An 18007-nucleotide genomic window follows, 5' to 3' on the forward strand; every position below is an offset into this window, starting at 1 on the left:
GAGTTTCAGACGGGGTGGCATTTGGGCTCTGCCACTCACTGTGTGACCTGGGGCAAGTCGCTCAACTTCAGTAACCCCGGTTTCTCCACTTGCATAAAGGGACTAACAATCCACCTGCCATAGGGTTTTTATGGAGGGGGAGTGATATGCAGCGCAGGGTGCCTAGCAGGTGCCTGGCACATGGAGGATCCCAACAAATGGACCCAGCCAAGCCCAGAGGCCTCAAGAAGAAAGGCCACAGGAAGACGGTGCTTCTCTGCAGCAGCAGCAGCAGCACTTCTCAAGGGACATGCCAAGGACAGCAGGCCCTCAATCGAGCAGCCCAAGCAGTCTCCTCCAGGGCCCGGAGTCTCCCCTAGCTGACCCGCATGCTGCCACCAACAGTCCTGTTCTACATGGGCCTTGGTTTGGAAAAGCCAGGGGCGCCGCTCCATGCCCTTGGGTGAGGGGGGAGTGGCCATGTGGTCTGGATTTTAAGTTCCTCACGGGCAGGGCTGGCACGGTCTGTACTTTTGGAAACGGACGGCAGTCACCCTCCCAGTCTGGCCTGGAAGCCTCAGCTCTCCCTCTGTACCTGGCTGCTCCGGCTCGCGTTCCTCAGGTTGGTCAATCTTGATGTATTCCTGAAAGCTGAACCTGTAGGAGGAAGCGACAGGCAGAATGGCCCCTGTGCCCTGCAGGCAAAACAGGAGGCTCTGCTGGCAGTACCAGCAGCAGTCGGACCTCGGCCCCAGCCCGGAACAGAGGATGGGGGCTGGGTGGGAGTGTGCCAGCCTGTGAGCCTGGGGAGTGCCCAGGAAGAGCCAAGGCTCCTGGGACTGGAAGGACGCCTGCAGCCCCTCTGGTCCGGGGAGCCACCCGGGCTCCAGCAGAGCGCGGTCTTCTTGCCTCGCTCTGTGTTGCTCACCTGTCTTGGTAGAACGTGCTTTCCTGGTAGAAGCATTTGTTATGGGTTTCCATGTGGCTCAGGCGGGTGTAGTCATTGGGGTAAACGAAGGACAGATGAACCTGGAGGTAGAGAAAGAAACAGCGGGAGGAAGAGGGTGGGATCCTGGTAAGAAGCCCACCCACCAGAGGCGAGCCTACCTCCAGCTCCTCAGGACCTGCCCTAGTGGGGAGAGAGGGGCTGCTCTGTGCTCTGAATGAGACATGTGCTTATGCAGACCAGGATTCTGCCCCACTCTTTATGCCTCCTCGCTGGTCCCTCTGGACCTATCGGAACCCTGATCTAGCTCGCTCGTGTGTCCCTCCTCTTCCGAGCCAGCTCCTTCTCCCCAGCAGCCACGGAGACCGCTCCCTCCTCCTCCAGCCATCTGGTCCTCTCCTGCAACCTCTGCACCTTTACCTGCAACCTCCCACGACTCTGGAACAACCTCTTGTATTATTTACTACACATCTTTTTGCCTTCCTTCAATATAGCTCAAGGTGATCTCCACCCAAAACCTTCTTGGTGACACCCCAGCCATCCTCTGAGTCCTGGCTTTTCTCTTCCTGCCTCCAGCATTCTCTTGCAATCATCTCTGGATCTGGGTACAGTGTTCATTCTGCCTCTCCAGTTTCCACATGGACTGGAGATGCTCTTTCATTCCCCTCTACAGTTCATGTCCCCAGAGCCTTGTCTATGAGTGTAATGAATACTGCTGGCTGCCTGGCTGGCAGGACTAACCCAGGCAGGCTACGGTTGTGTGGCCCATGGAGCAGGGAGTGTAAGAGGCCTCACGTCAGCCCAGCTCACATCATCGCTGTGGCAGAACTGGGTGTGGGGGCTTCCTAAGGCAGAACTCCATTCTCAGGCTTTGCAGGGCAGTCCATCCGGGCCAAGTTGGAGTGCTAGTTCTTCCAGCCCAGGAGCCTGTGAGGCCATCCTGTCTGCTGGTATGCGACGTGGTGAGGAGGGGGCAGTCAGCTTCAGCAACCCCCCATCTCAGCCATAGGCAACAAGACCTCTCTCCTGCCCCACACTGTCCGGGCCCCAGACTTACAAACCGGAGGCCCTGGTAGCGCTGCAGGAGGAGCCCATCCACCAGGTAGCTGGGTTTGTAGGGACAATCAGGCAGGACGTGGCGGAGATGAGACTTGGGGATCAGAGGCACTGAGGACGTTAAGGGAAGAGGGATGAGGGTGAGGCTGCAGCCCTCTGCCCTTTGCAGGCCCCTCTCTGTATCCACTCAAGGCAGCTGTGGTCAGAGTCCATGGCCATTGGCTGAGGCTGCCAGACCAAGTCTGGCGCCACTTGTCTGGGGTGGGGCATCCACACAGCACCTCGGTGACAGAGGACTCACACAGTCTCTAGTTCAGGGCACAGTATAGCATTGGGATTGCTGTACGGGGCTGGCCTCAATGAAGGTTAGCGACTTTCAAGAGGCCACTAAGCCTTGCCCTAGTGCAGTGCAATAACTGAATTTCCTTCTAGAAGTAGGGCACGGGCAGATGCAGGACATGACTTTGTCAAAAGACTTGAACACCTCAATGGGAACATATTTCTCTCCCTGGCCGACAAGAAGCTATGGCAGCTGTGGCTGCAGGGGCTGCTCAGAGTACTCTGGGCTCTCGTGCGCTCTGGTCCTGGGAGGCAGGTGCACAAACGTGTGTTCTGTCATGATCTGTATGACATAAAACTGTGCATACATATTTTTATACTTTTCATTGTGCATGTTATATTTTACACCACAGTCTTCTGGGTTGGGGGCACTGTGGTGGCCCTGCAGGTCTCCTGTGTCTCCCTCACCCACACCATGGCCCTGGCAGTGTATTGTCCCCAGACTGGGTGACAAGTATGCAGCCAAGGCCTCACCTCGATAGAGGGTGTCCCGAGGGTCGGGCCGAAGCATGTCGGCGAGGGGCTGCTCCTCTGTGGGAAGAGAGTCTGGGGAGCTGGCGTGGCTGGCTGCAGTCTGTGGGATGTGGCCCACCTCGTCCATCCTTAGGATCGTCTCATCTGGGCCAGGGAGGAAAGAACAGAGGACCTCTGTGAGCCCTGGAGCAGACCCAGCCCAGAGCCCAGGCCCTGCCTCTTTGAGGGGCCCAGAAGAGGCTCGGTCAGGTTCCTGTGTACCCCAGGGACAGTACAGGATGTGCTTGACCCTCCTCCCTCTGGTCCTAAACCCCCAGAACTTGCAGTTTCAGTTTGTAACCTCCCTTCAATCCCTCCACTGGCCCCATGACTAGCACACACCATAGTTTTTGTGTGACTTGTAAAAAAACAGTTTCCTCAAAATGCTTTACTATGACCTGCTAGAAATTTGTCATTGTAAGTATCTTTAGTTTATTGAACAAACACATATATCTCCGGCTGGCGTGGCTCAGTGGATTGAGTGCAGGCCTGTGAACCAAAGGGTCTCAGGTTCAATTCCTAGTCAGGGCACATGCCTGGGTTGCAGGCCAGGTCCCCAGTATAGGCGCTTGAGAGGCAACCATACATTGATGTTTCTCTCCCTCTCTTCCTCCCTCTCTCTCCCTCTCTCTAAAAATAAATAAAGAAATAAAATCTTTAAAACACACACACACACAGCACTTACCACAAAATAAGCCTGGCATGTTCTAAGCATCTTACAAATAACACATTTAATCTTCATAATACCACTTGACTTATATACTATTATTATTATTATTATTCCTATTTTACAGATAAGGAACTCTGGCAAAGAAACTCTAAGTCACTTGCCTAAGCTCACAAAACTGATAAATGGCAAAGTTTGAACCCAGGCGCAGTCTCAGCCTGCAGGCTACGCTGCCTCTGGGACAGACAGGTCTCACTGCCTATGGCGATCAGGGCACTCCCTGGTGGTCCCCGAAGCCCCGCTCCTCACCTGAGGGCTGCTGGCCTCTCTGCTCTCTGCCTCCTGGGTTCATTTGTCTTCAGCCCCAAAGAGAGCTCTCCTGGTACACCCAAGGCTACCTACCTCTGATCCATTTTACTAGTTTCTTACCTGAGCTTTGCTATGGTTCTCTTTCTTCTGGGTTCACAATGAATCTATGGATTCCAATTCTGCCCTCTTTCTCTCGCAGCAACCCAGCAACTGCCCCCTCTGCTTTGACCTTCAGCCTCTTGCTTTGGTCACCAGCAACCTCCTCCCATCACCTTGCCCGTTCCACACGTGCACCCTCCCCTGTGAACCCAGCCTTCCCTTCTCTCTCCATCCCACCCCGTCTCACACACGCACTTCCCTGGCCTTCCTGGTCCCCTCCCAGCACCTGCCTTTTCCTTCTCCCCTTAAGGTTCTAGCCCTGTCTGCTTTTCCTCATGGCCCAACCCGCGAGGTGGCAACTTCTCAGTGAGACCTCCGGATGACAGTCTTGCTAAGAAAATCATAAGCAACGAACAGTACAATGGAAGAGCCCATTTCCTGCAAAGTTTAAGCAGTTGGGAAAGTTCCCTCTCCTCTGCCATGGCTGGGAAAGAACCAGGGCTGCCTTATCTGTGAAATAGGCGACTGGCCTCACTCAGGTCTTTCATCTGGAGTAAGCTTCTTACAAATAACCCATAGTTCGTAGTCCCTGGATATCCTTGGAATCACATACAACATATTGTGTAGGGGTGCACAAAGGAATTTTTCAGAGTGGAAGATTTATAGAGCTTCCCTCAGGTTCTCAGAAGGGGTCTCTGACCCCTGAGAGTTAAAGACCTCTGACCTTAGGGCCCCTTCAGGTTCTGTTCCTGTCCCTTCACACCCATGTTCCAAGCACCTTGAGCTTTAGCCTCCACCTCCCACCCTTCCCCTCACCCAGTCCCCAAGGTGGGCTGAGCCTCCTATGGGCACCATCCTGCCTCCATCTCAGAGCCTGTACTCACTTGTGAAGAGGGACAACGAAGGGGAGTTAATGATGGTGAACTTGGCTCCAGGCTCATTCCGTCGCCACTGGAAGAGGCAAGAGGGTGGACATGGAAGGTTGGAGGCAGATAGATTTTGAAAAGGGTTCAAGAGACGAGGGAGGAGGAGAGGCTAAGAGCTGACAATGGAACTCACCGCGACTTCCACGTGATCAGTGCCCTCATCATTCTGCTTGTGCAGCACCTCAAAGTAGTACCTGCGGGAGGCTGACAGGCTGCCGGAAGGAGAGAGCAGGGAAACAGGGCTGTCCCCGGCCTCTGTGGTCATCCCCCTGTCCCACTCTTCCACTGTGCCCAACTGGTCCCACAGGACCTCACCACCATGACTCTCGTCTCCTTGCTCTTAGGAGTCCCAGGGTCCTGCCATTTAACCACTTGGGTCAGAGTCCCCACTTGACCATTTACTAACATTCACAGGACAATGGGGAGAATCAAATACATTATAATAATCAACCCTTAGAGAGTTGTTACTTTGTGGTAGGCCCTGTTCCGGGTGTTTCATATACACTAAGTCACTTAATCCTTGCTTGTAGATAGGGACACTGAGGCACAGAAATCGGGTCATTTGTCCAAAGTGGACGAGGTAATATGTGGTGGAGTTGGAATTTGGACCCAGGAGTTTGGATTTGCTTCAGAGCCCATGGCGTTGGCTGTTATGCTGCATTACACCACAGAGGCTGGCTCATGGCAAATGCTCTTTGCAGGTGGACTGTTGTTATTATCAACATAGATATTGTTACCATCAAGCCAACGCATGTTCTTGCTTGTGTGTGTGTGTGCTAGCCACCAGGTGGCGCTCGTCTCCCAGACAGCTGTTAAAGTGATTCCAGCCACTATTAGCTGGGAAAGGCCTTTGTTTCCCTCCAGGCTACCAAGGGATCCCTGCGAACAGGTCCTTTTACACAGCACGGGCAGGGCAGCAGGTGTTGAGGCTGTACAGCTGTGGACATTTTGGGGTATGGAGAGAATGTGAAAGGCAAGGACTGGGAGCAAAGAGACCCATTGCTGTTTTCCAGTCCAGAGTGTCACCAAATAGCTGTGTGACCTTCATTAAGTCACAGTCCCCCTCTGGACCTCAGTTTCTTCCTCTGCAAAATGAGGAAGGATGAGCCAGATGGTTTCTAGGTCAAAGACTTCACGTACTAACATGCATGACGGGTGCCCAGCAGGAATAAGGACGGCTGGAGAGCGGCAGGGACACGCTGGGCTCTGTGACCTGGACTTGGCCTCAGCACCTGCGGGAGGCTGGGGTTTCTTTGCCACTCTTGAGAATGTCATGGTGCTCCCTACTCACCTCACTGGCTTGGAAATTTGACTCCGAAATTTCCCGAACTCTCCTGGGGCAGTCCACTCTTTTCCAGTCTGGAAGTGTGAGGAGAGAGAGCAAAGGAGGGCAAAAAAAGAGAAAATACAAAGGATGGGAGTTGGTGAGAGAAGAAAAAGGAAGGAATGAGGAAAAGTAGAGTAAGAAGAGGGAGGAGATGAGGAATGATGATGAGACAGAAGACAGAAGGGAGCGAAGGGAGTGACCGGGGCAAGAAGCACCTCCACCCTCCCCAAAAGGCCCTAGCACTCTGTCCCCTCAGCTCTGAGTCCTAAGCACTGAGCTAAGGACTCTTGAACCAAAAGACAGGAGTGGCCCAGGCCCCGCCCACAGACGAATCTTCCCGGTGTCTTTTCCCAGCCTCGGCCTGACTTCTCCCTCCTCCTCTGTTTATCGCTGTGTGAAATGGGGTGGGGTGAGAGGGAGGATGCTCCTTGTTCCCACCTTTTTCCCTGGCAGTCACAGCAGAGATACGAGTGGTAATAAGAGTCTATAATGGAGGCTGGGGTCCCTTCAATGCCTGGCACCTGGGACCAAGGGGAGAGCCCCAGGGCTGAGCTGACTCTACCTTGCCCACACTGGCCAGCAGCTGAAGGCCTGAGACCTGGTCATCCTCGCTCAGCCAGAATTCCGCATTGTCGTCTGCAGCGATAGCAAACTGGATTGTCCCTGGGCAGTGGGGGAGAGTCCAGGTGAGAGCAAGAACATCAGAGTCAGGACTGAGGACCATACTGTATTGTGTTACAGCAATTAAATTCTCTCGGGGGCTTGGTGCATAACTTCCCCCTTGTAGAGGGGGGTTTCTCCATCCAGAGAGACACTATGAAGAAGGGAAGACTAGGGAGAGAGGTGACGCTAGTTTTTCAGCCTTGCAATGCTAGTTGCAAGGAATGAATTCAACCTGGGGGAGGGGGTGAGGATGGGGCTGGATGGGACCTCACTGGACTCGATCTCCCCTCTCCTCAACAGCATACTAACAGCATCCCAGTGCAGACTTATTTTGCAGCTACAGGCTTATGCTCTCTGGATACCCTAAAGAACTCTGAGGCAGGAAAGCAGAAGGGTGGGACACTGGGGCTGGCCTCACCATCAGTGAAGGGGTGCAGGTAGCCAAAGATGCGGAGGCCATAGTTGGTCCATTTGGGGGATACGGCCAGCTTCCTCAGAGTCGTGCGTATCTATGCCAGGAAAGGGGAGGGAAGCTGTTACCCAGCAGAGGGAAGAGGAAAGTGAAGAGACTGGCTCACACAGGGCTGGTGGGAAGACCAGGAGGGAGTGAGACAGGAGGGAGCAGGGCATGGCTTGATACGGAGTATAGGCAAGATTTCCGCCTCCACTTGGGTGCTTTGTCCAGGTGACCTTGTGCAGCGCACAGCCAGCACAACCCTATGTGGTGGCTCCCAGTAAACTATATGACGGCCACAATGAGTCTAAAGCTGAAATGCTGGCGAGGATGGCAGAAGGAACCTCTGGGGATGGAGCAAGGCAGATACTGCTTGGAGAGGAAAGAAGGGCCCACAAAATAAAGGAAAGAAAGCAAACCAGAAAAAAAGGAAAGATAAGGAAGACAGAAGGGTGGGGAGGTGTGGATAAGAGGCAGAACTGGGCAGAGGGGACGAGACGGTGTGGAGGGAGAAAGGGCCCACAGCACTCACGTGGGGGTACAGTGGGAAGTGGAGGTTCCTCCTGAGCTGCTGGACGGAACTACCACACCAGTCTTCAAACACATGCAGGTTGGCGTGGCCCCGGAACTGCACGGGCAGAGAGGGGAGCGAGAGTGAGCATCCCAAACCTGTCCGTGGCCCCGTGGCTAGAGAGGCAGGGTGGAGAGACAGAGGCACAGGCCACCACAGCCCCAGCTTCAGAGTTCCTCTCACTGTTGAAGGTCGTGGCCCACCTCAGTCCCGTTCCCATCCTTGGCACCCTCGGCTTCTTTCAGGAATGTCTTCCCTGTGGCCTGGCCCTGAGGCCTGGGCCTGTTTTTCTGGCCACGCATGCATACACGTGTACATACGTACGTAAACACACACACACACACACACACACACACACACACTGGCTCTTTCCACACAGGAAGTAGGCTGGGTTGCATTCCCCAGGCAAGGGGGAGAAACAGCCTTGACAGAATGGCAGAGATGACAGAGGGAACTGGAAGGAAGTGCCAAGTGGGGGTTTCAGCTGAAGACTCGCTCCCCTCCCTCTCCTCTCCTAATGCCTAGTAAAAGGAAAGCTCCACAGCTGTCTGCTGGTGAAACCTTATCTACCCAGTGGTCTTCACACTTGGGGCTCCCCTTGTGAGGCAGCAGCTGGAAAAGCACTGCAGGAGGTCTCTGGGGGCCCATCTGCAGACCTCACCTCCCAGCCTCCCACTGCTCTCAAGAGTTCAAAGCCCCACTCTGCCCAGGCCTCGCTGGAATAACGAGCCAGGTGCCTGGGGCTTCCGGGCAGCGCTGGGAAGGCAGGAACGGAGGATGTGTTCTCTCTCTGCTCCTCAGGAGAGAGCGGGAGGCCTGGAACAGAGGGGCCCCTTCAGAAGAAAGGGCTAAGGCAGCAGCAAGTACTCTGAGTGGGTGGAGGCCTGGAGTTGAGAGGGGGGGGAAGCAGGGGGATGCTGTCCCAATGTATCCTGACAACTGAGTTTCAGATTACCCCACCTCAGCCCTTTTCTCCTCCCCTCCCCCAGAGCTTAATCTCCAGGTTGTGGGAGGTGGGACCTCAATTATTCTACGAAAATAGATCCTGCCCTCCCTCCCCTTTGTGGCCCATCCTTATCAAAATCTAAGCTGCCCTTAGGAAAACAGAGGAGGAAGGGCCCCTAGACTGGAAGCCCAGATAGAAGGGAGTGACATAAGGTTTCCAGCAAAAGGTCTGGAGGGAGGGATGGTGGAAGGAGAGAACATGGGGGTGGAGGAGAACTACTCAACAGAACGCCAAAGAGCTGTGGCTGGTGGGCGGGCACAGGCCCTCGCTGCGGGGAAACACTGGCTACAGCAGACCCAGGAAAGACCCAAGAGAGTCTGTCATTCCCCATCCCTTCAGCAACTTGGTACTTCCTGGGTGCATTGGCCTGACCAATGCTAGGAATGTGGAATCTTGGGAAGCAGCCATCACTCCAGGGAATATGAGTGGGGGGCTGAGGCGGGTGGGAGAGAGAATGTGGGCTGGGTAGGTGGGGGGAGGGTTAAGGCTTCTTGAAAGGAAAGAATGGGTACATTGTGCTACTTCTGGAGAAATTCCTTAAGTCCCGTTTACAAGACTCGGTGTCTCCTGCCAATGGCCTCACTGCCCTTTCCTGGGACTTTCAGGGCAGTGTGCTCAGATCCACAACAAATTGCGGAGGGAGGGCATACCACCAGAAGTCTGCTGTGTTCAACCAGGAAATCAGAGGCCACAGTGGGTTTGGGCAGGGAAAGGAGGGAAGGAAGAAAGAGGGCGGCTGGCCACCTCCCCACTCCTGGCCTCGCCTGAGATGCTGCAGGAAACCACAGGCCAGGAGATGCAAGTGCAGAAGGAGGACCTTCCGTCCCCTTGGAGGTCTAGGCCCTCACTCAACATTAAGCTAGCCCTCAAACCATGCTTCACCCACTCTAAGGCTGTAGGTGGGGAGTCTCTCAAGGATGACTGCGCCATCTTCCTCCCCAGGCCCATGTTACAGGGTGCAGCCAGGGGGGGCGGCCCAAATGAGCATTTTAAAATGGGGTCCAGAACTTAAGGTGTCCAGGAGACTTTGGGATGTCTCCATCTCCCCCTCCCCCCACCCAGGGTGTGGGTTGGGGGAAGTGACAAATGGAGCAGGGCCATTGAGAGCTGTTTAGCATAGCAACAGCCTTGCAGCTAAGCTCTGGAGTGGTCATTTGGCATATCTATAACCTTTGACTGGTTGCATAGATATGTTAAGTAGCTGTGATCAGCTCTAAGGGGGGGGGGGAAATGGAAGTAACTTCCCCACCCAGATGTAACTGGGGGGGGGGGGGGGGCGGGTCCCCTGCGTTACAGCGCCTGCGTGGGAGCTCAGAGAGGACTGGCTCCAGGACATGGGGCCGCACCTGCCCAGACTCATGATGGCAGCCCAGTAAAGCTGGAAGGATACGAGCTCTGGCATGTGAAGCTGAGTGTGGGAGGAGTCGGAAATGGGGCTGCAGAGGAAGATTGGCCGTGGGGATTAAAAACCCAGATTTGGCGGCCATTGAGGAGGAGAACCATGCGGACTTGACGGAGTGGAGACTCCTGCAGCCCTGAGAGAGGGAGAACCACGCAGCAGCCCTGGAGGGGAGAACCATGCGCAGCCCTGAAAGGAGGAGAGCCATGCGCAGCCCTGAGAAGAGAACCACGCGTCTTTAGCAGAGTGGAGACTCCCGCATCCCAGAGAGAGGAAACCACGCGGCAGCCCTGGAGGAGAAAACCACGCGGCCTGGCAGAGTGGGGACCCCCACAGCTTTAGAAGAGGGAACCGCCACCTGGTTTTAGCAGAGATCCCGGCAACTCAGCCGAGGGTGCCAGGAATCCAGGGAGGTCTCCCAGTCGAGAGGGAGTACTAACTGAGAAGAACTAGAGGACTGCCTGAGCCACGGACTTCTATTTCCTTTCCTGAGATATGGTACTCTGGACTGGGCAAAGGGGGAAGGAAGGAAGGACTGCGTGTTTGTGGGTGTTTTTAGGGACTTTAGGATTTTGGTGAAGACATTAGGTCACTACTTTAAGTTTGTATAGCATTAAATAAACATTTCCTTTCCTTTCACGAATCTCTGGCATTGAGAGATGTCTTTCCTAGGGCGGTGGACATAACGGACCCGGGGCCTTCTTTCAATAATAGTATATCATCCCAGGCCCCCCTTGTTGTGTTCTGTAACACCCAGAATGGCAACCCCACCAGGATTTGTGTCCCTTCAAGTTTTGGAGATTTTGTATCTGGCAGGGATGTGGGACTTCAGTTCAGCAGCGCCACTATTTGCCCACTTTCCATTGTCCAGTAGGGACTAAGACCCAGGGAAGGCCACTGGGTGCTCCCATTGCCAGAACACATCCATGGCCAATGACAGATCTGGAACTTCCGGTTACAAGTAGTGGAGAAAATATCCGTTGGAATGCACTCATTTTAGAGGTGAGAATATTGATGCCCAGAGAGGTAAAGTGACTCCCCTGGGATACACAGCAATTATTCTTATGGAAGTGGAGAGGGTATCTCGGAGTGTGGGTGGAGGTGGGTGAGGCCAGCCTCAATGGGTCCCTACAGAGGAAGGCGCACTTCTCCCACCCCCACGACACTGCCTCTGCCAGGCCTCACTGGGTTTGCCAGGCCTCAGCAGAGCCTCCAGCGGGATTGAAGCTTCTTCCTCTCCACTAATTCTTCACGCTGCCTTCAAATTGCTGTCCCAGAGGTTCCCAGAAGGTTTCAGAACAAAACCTCAGCCTGGCACGACTGACCCACCTTCCCAGCCACACCTCACAGCATTCCCTGTCCCACACCCGCACTCACCCGCAGCACCTCCTTTACCTCCCCATGCCTTACAAATACTACGCATTTCCTGGTTGAAAGGCCCTTCCTTTGCCTCCCCACCTGACAAACTATGGCTCACCCTTCGAGGCTCTTCTCATATCCTTCTCTCTGAGGCTTTCGCCCTCTGTGTTCCTGTGTATCTTAATTATTTGAACGAACAATAGCTTGGAGAAGCCCCAAACTTAAGTTCCTTCATTTTTTCTATGAGCACTGCTTTGTGCTAGTTAAAGATGAAAAGAGATGTGGAAGAATTGCGAGACGCAGAGGGCAGGAAGGCAGGGGTGGTCAGCTGTACCTCCAGGGGAGTCCGAAGGCCCATGGCGGGATGTGAGCCTCGCTCTCTGGCCCTCCGCTGTGCTGCCCTGCTGCTTGGCCAGACTCACACTCACACAGCAGCACAGCTGGCTGCTGATTCACCTCATGAGTCAATGAGGCCTTGCCTGGGAGAAGCACCAAGGTTGGACCACATGACCCCAACACAGCAGGGCAATGAGGTCACCAGTTCTTATATACCAGACTCCTGAGTTTCTGTATATTCAAGCTACTCGTGATTCCCTGTTCACACATGTCCTTTGAGGGAGCTCCGCCTTGGAATCAGGAGTTCTAGACTCCATGAAGATAAGCAGTAGCTTTGGATTTTGAGGAAAGGGCCGAAGGCCCACTTGGTGAAATCCTAGTGGGTAAAATTCCCCATGTGAATAGGTGATTTGTAAATGAACGGAGATGCCACTTGTATCGCACTGAGGCAACTACCTCATACCTGTGCATGATGACAGTGTTTCTGGGCCCTGAGAAAACGAACGTCTGACACACACAAAATCTCGTACACAAGCGTTCACTGCATCGCTATTTGTGGTAACCAAAAGGCAGAAACAACCCAAATATCCATCTATCAAGGAATGAGTAAATAAAATGTGGTACATCCACATCATAAAATATTATTCAGCAATAAAAAGAAATGGAAATACTGATATATGCCACAGCATGGATAAGCCTTGAAAACATAATGCTCAGTGAGCCCTGGTGGCGTAGCTCAGTTGGTTAGAGCTTTGTCCCGATACATCAAGATTGAGGGTTGATCCCAGTCAGGACACATAGAGGAATCAATCAATGAATGCATACAAAGTGGAACAACAAATGGGTGTTTCCCTCTCTCAACTCAGTAAATGAAAATCAAACACACACACACATGATGCTCAGTGAAAGAAGCCAGGTGCAAATGCACACAGACTGTATGATTCCATTTATATGAAATGGCCAATCCAAAGAGACAGAAAGTAGACTAGTATTTTTAAATGGGTGAATTATATGGTATATAGTTATGTCTCAATAAAACTGTAACCATGACAAAAGGAAAGCCTGAGAAGGAATCTACTACATTAGAGATGCTGCCTCAGCTCTAGCCAGTATGGCTCAGTTGGTGCAAGCATTGTCTCATAAACCGAAAGATCATAGGTTCCATTCCTGGTCAGGGCACATGCCTGGGTTGTAGGTTTGGTCCCAGTCAGAGTGTGTGCAAGAGGCAACCAATTGATGTTTCTCTCTCGTATCGATGTTTCTCTCCCTTCTCTTCTCTCTAAAATCATAAGCATATCCTCAAGTGAGGATAAAAAAAGAGAGAAAGAAAGAGACTCTGACTCACCAAAGCCTATACGACATGACCCATGAAATTCTGACTTGCTTGATCTGATTTGGTTCACCAAAAATCGGTTTGCCTCTCGCACACCTCCGACCAGGGGAAGTGGCCCGCACCCAGGCATGTGCCTAACGTGAAATCAACCAGCCCACCTTTTGGTTTGCCGGAATGACGCCCAACCCACTGAGTCATGCCAGTCAGGCCAGATGGTAGCATCTTAACTAACCAGGCAGTATTCTGGTCAAAGGAATGGTTTATTGACCGATAAATGATAATTTGGCATTGAGGGTTTAATTACTGGGGTTTGCTAATTGGTATCTTATGATTTGGGTTGACATGAATAAGTTTCGAGTGCAGTGACCACATGAAAGTCAGCCCCCACAGCCCCAGCCATCCACTCTGAATGGGCCTTTCTCTGACACCCCAAGGAGAATGTCTAAGACTGTTTTGCTTTTGAGGGTCACTTCTGCCCTTAGAGACTCTGAGCAGCCAGCCAAAGCCTGGGGCAGGGAGACGGTCAAAGAAGAGACTATTATGTTTTACGTTCTTCTGTTCTTTCTTGCTCACCCGCAGAGCAGGGCTATGCCACCTTGAGCGAGTGAGTAAACCCCTCTCATTACCTGACAGCTAGCAGATGTGCAATAATGACAAATTAACTGAGCTCTCCTTGCCAAAGCTATATGTCAAAAGACAGGAGACAGGTAAGGAAGTGAGAACAGAGAGGTCCCCTTGATCGGCTGGCTGTAAGGAGCTGGGAGCACTGTGTGCAGCTGTGTGACTGCGTATCTTAGCTACTTCACCTTTCAGGGCCTTATTTCCTTTGTGAGTAAAATAAGGTTGGATTAGTGACTCCCTGAAGATCCCTGGAGATGGTATAGGGATTCTTACGGTCAGTGAAAATCAGGCATTTACCACCAAAAGGCTATACACACTTACTAAAAGATCATTATTATTTGATCAATTATTTCTTTAATATGTTAATTCCTATATTAATCACTATTTATTATTTGTACACTATTGTCATTTCATATATATCTCCATTCCTGATGGGCAAAAAAAATAAGGGGAACGTTAATGATTAATAAATACAGAATGCTATGTAGTAATAATCTTTCAAAATAATTGGTTCATCAAGAAAAAATGATCCAAAAAAAAGAAAAATGACTGTCACCATAAACAAACTGTAAAAATATTTATAGCATGTGACAAATAGTTTATATGACTAATTTATAAACTAATTTATAAACACTTTATGTAATTTATGAACTTATATGCTAATTTATGAACAGAAAATAACCCATTGAAAAATGGGCAAGAGATACAATATGCAGCCCAAAGAGAAGAAACAGCAGTCACCAAACACATGGAATGATGAGTTAAAAACAAAAGACCTAAACTGCCCTCAAAGGAGAGAAGGCTGCATTGCTAGGCCAATGATCTTTGAGGTACCTTTCTTCAAAATGCTCTCTCAGCCCTGGCTGGCATATGCTCAGTGGATTGACGCGCACGGGCTGCGAACCGAAGTGTCGCAGGTTCGATTCCCGGCCAGGGTACATGCCTGGTTGCCGTCCATAACCCCAGCAACCCGCACATTGATGTTTCTCTCTCCTCTCTCTATCTCCCTCCCTTCCCTCTCTAAAAATAAATAAATAAAATCTTTAAAAAAAATGCTCTGTCCAGGTGGGGTGGGGTACAATTACCTGATGATGTCACCTGGTACAGGTGTGCCGGTGTTGGAGCCCATCCTCTCTCAGGGCTTTAAACAGAGGCAGTTTCACCGGGTGAATAAACTAACCCCGATGTCACATTTACCATGGTACTGCCTCCTCACTCACTCCCACCCCATAGCAAATGGGTAGATTGGAAATGAAACCACCCAGGCTGAAGAGATGCATTCATGATGGGTATGGATGAAGACGGCGGGGGCTGGCCGGGACCCCCAGCCCAGAAAAGTGATCTATGTCCACAGGCCCCGGGACCGAGGGATGCTGGGGTTGTGGACAAGTTGTAAAATATGAAACCCAAACTTCAAGTGTTCACCCCGAAGCACCATGGTAACTCTGGAGTCCTGGCATAAGCATTTCCTCAAGGTCATCTTGAGTGAGTTAATGAACCTCCTTGACCTTCAGTTTCTTGGCCAAAAAAAAAAAATCTGTCGAATCCTACATAAATAAAGGATATCATGATGATTATGACAAGTTTTATTCATACATTTCACTGCTTCCTATAAAAATTTTCTAAAACAAGGTTTCCTAGTGTATGTTTCTTAAAACACTGGTTTCATAGACTTTTAATAGATGTTTCATGGAAAAAGCAATTCAAGAGGCACATGAGTTTGGTACATGCTAAGCTAAACCAAATTAAACAGATTACTGCAGAACTTCTCAGAAACTTTCATGTGCTAATGTGTATTTCCAAGAAGTGGATACAGTATATAGCTTTTAAACTTTATTTGACAATGAACTCCTTTCTTCCTGGAATATCTTATGGGACTTAATGGTTCAAGAAAGACACTTTGGAAAGCATATCTTTTAGACAGGCATGGACATGGAAGTCATGGCTTCCCTGAGCCTTGTTTTTCTTGCTTATAAATTAAGGATAGTGATACTATTTTACAGGGTCCTAAATTGGTATGAGATAATATACAAAGCCAGGCAAATAGTAGGCCCACAGAAAATGTCAGTTCTCCTTCTCTAAAGGAAGAAAATCGAATGAGCCAGGAATCCTTCTTTTTCAAGCTAGGTAAAAATATTTAACAATAACCACTCGAAAAAAATTTTGGTGGACTGGCCCTGGCTGGTGTGGCTCAGTGAATTGAGCGCCAGGCTGCAAACTGAAAGGTCGCTGGTCTGGTTCTCAGTCAGGGCACATGCCTGGGTCGCAGGCCAGGTCCAAGCTGGGGGTAGGCTAGAGGCAACCAATGGATGTTTCTCTTCTTCTCTTTCTCCCTCCCTTCCCCTCTCTCTAAAAGTAAATAAATAAAATCTTTGAATAAGTTTTTGGGGTTTCTGTAATTATTTGGAAAAGCTATTTTTAACCCTCTTAAAGAACAGGGACAGCAGAGTCCCTTACCTCTGAGAGCCAGGGGACAGCCTTATTCCACTTCAGATAGCTGCTGTTACTGCTCCCGTCGCTCCAAGTCCTGGTCCTGGCAGAAGAGTGAAGAATGAACTTGGTGGGAGTATCAGGGTAAGAACAGGGTTTGGGGCCCTTTGGAAGTGCCTCTGGGGAAACAGAGGTCAGGCACACGGCCCTGGCCCAGGAAGCTTTTCCACGTAGCGGACACTCCATATACCACCCACACTATAACCCTCAGTGATATATACCTCCTTGAGTTTCAGCAGTGTATACTCCTGGGGTTCTTTTACTTTCTGAGTTTTTTGTCTTCCCATGTGGAAAACAACTTTTTTCTAATTAGAGCAGGCTCTTTCGAGGACAAGGACCTTGCCTTCCCTTTCTCTAAATCCCCCAGGACTCTGCCCATGTTTGTCACTCATTTGTCCTAACAAGTGGGAGCCCCTTGGGGACATCCCAATGGTTCCCTACTGTGCAAGCCCACAGGCTCATTTTGGCCTGGTTCAGTCTTGGGGATCCATATCTGTTCTAGGCTCAACTTCAGGGCTCCAGGCGAAGTTGGATCCCAATTTCCCTAAACTCAATCCACCCACCCCCTCGCCGCGCCACTGCTCCTGTCTCACTAGAGACCGTTGGTCCAAAAAACACTAGGAAAAATGCTCCATTACAAATCTGTCCCCCAGCTGTTTGCAGGGTAAGATGGGGTTGTCTATCGCATCCCCTCTGACTCTTAGAAGCAAGGTTCTGGGATCATAACCAGAGTACCAGCCCAATGTTAGCACTGGCAAGAGGCAGGACATTCTGGTCCCACCTCAGCCCCTTAGTTGCTGCTGGAGTGAAGGCCACATTCCTGGAGAGCCAGACATGGGCATCTTGCACTGTGTGACGAAGGCTTTGAGGAACACAGGATGTACATCTCTACCCACCCAGCTAGGAAGTCCTCTAATGCCAGGCTGCCATTCCCAGGGACACTTTCTTCTCTGCCTCTCTTACCACAGAAAAGCAGGTTTCCCTCAAGGCTGTATGGGTGGAGGCAGCCGAGGTCCCATGTTAACGCACTGGCAGGGAAAGTGGGCTGGCCTGCCACGTACCTGGGAGCCTAGCCTGTGGGGGTGGTAGAACTGGAGATGTGGATCCACAGCTGGAATGTTCCTGCTGGCCAGAGCCTTGGCCAGTTCTCTCCAGCTGCCATACCCTATGGAAGGGAAAGAAGAAGAGACAAGGTCAAGAACAGCTGAAGACCTCATAAATCTGTAAGATTTGGGAGGAACAATAGAAGTAATCATCGTTCCTTCTGCTGCTCCTCACCCTCTTCAAATGGTAGACATGAAGTGACTGGTGGTGTTGGGAGGTAGTTATAACCATGGCCAAGGTCTACTGTGCAGACGGAGAGGAAATGAGCTTATATCCAGTAGAATGTTGTCTTCCACACACGGGAAAAGGAGCCAGGCCAAGGGAAAACAGAGCACTCTCCTCCCACCGGACTGCCTCTCCCCACCGGGCTGATTCTTCCCCAGTTGCCGTTAGAGACAGTTTCTCCCAGAGGCTGCTGTGGGAAAATGGTTGTGACAGGCAATGGTGTGGACTAAGTTCTCCCCTGCACAAGTTCCCTTTCCAGCTCAGCCCCTCTCCTTCGAGCCCAGG

At 51.4% G+C, this 18007-nt stretch overlaps 1 protein-coding gene across 1 annotated transcript in view; it reads right to left on the reverse strand.

Annotated features, from left to right (window-relative positions):
- The window catches only part of B4GALNT3 (beta-1,4-N-acetyl-galactosaminyltransferase 3), a 101118-nt gene that overhangs the window by 9028 nt on the left and 74083 nt on the right, over positions 1-18007 (reverse strand). Inside the window, 13 exon segments of the mRNA XM_028532358.2 lie at positions 575-636; positions 908-1008; positions 1983-2092; positions 2795-2938; positions 4793-4859; positions 4968-5046; positions 6126-6193; positions 6724-6824; positions 7243-7333; positions 7811-7906; positions 16361-16415; positions 16417-16436; positions 17455-17558. Of these exon segments, the coding sequence (XP_028388159.1) occupies positions 575-636; positions 908-1008; positions 1983-2092; positions 2795-2938; positions 4793-4859; positions 4968-5046; positions 6126-6193; positions 6724-6824; positions 7243-7333; positions 7811-7906; positions 16361-16415; positions 16417-16436; positions 17455-17558 (1098 nt within the window).

The sequence above is a fragment of the Phyllostomus discolor genome, chromosome 2 (assembly GCF_004126475.2).
Source record: "Phyllostomus discolor isolate MPI-MPIP mPhyDis1 chromosome 2, mPhyDis1.pri.v3, whole genome shotgun sequence".
Classification (NCBI taxonomy): Eukaryota; Metazoa; Chordata; class Mammalia; order Chiroptera; family Phyllostomidae; genus Phyllostomus; species Phyllostomus discolor.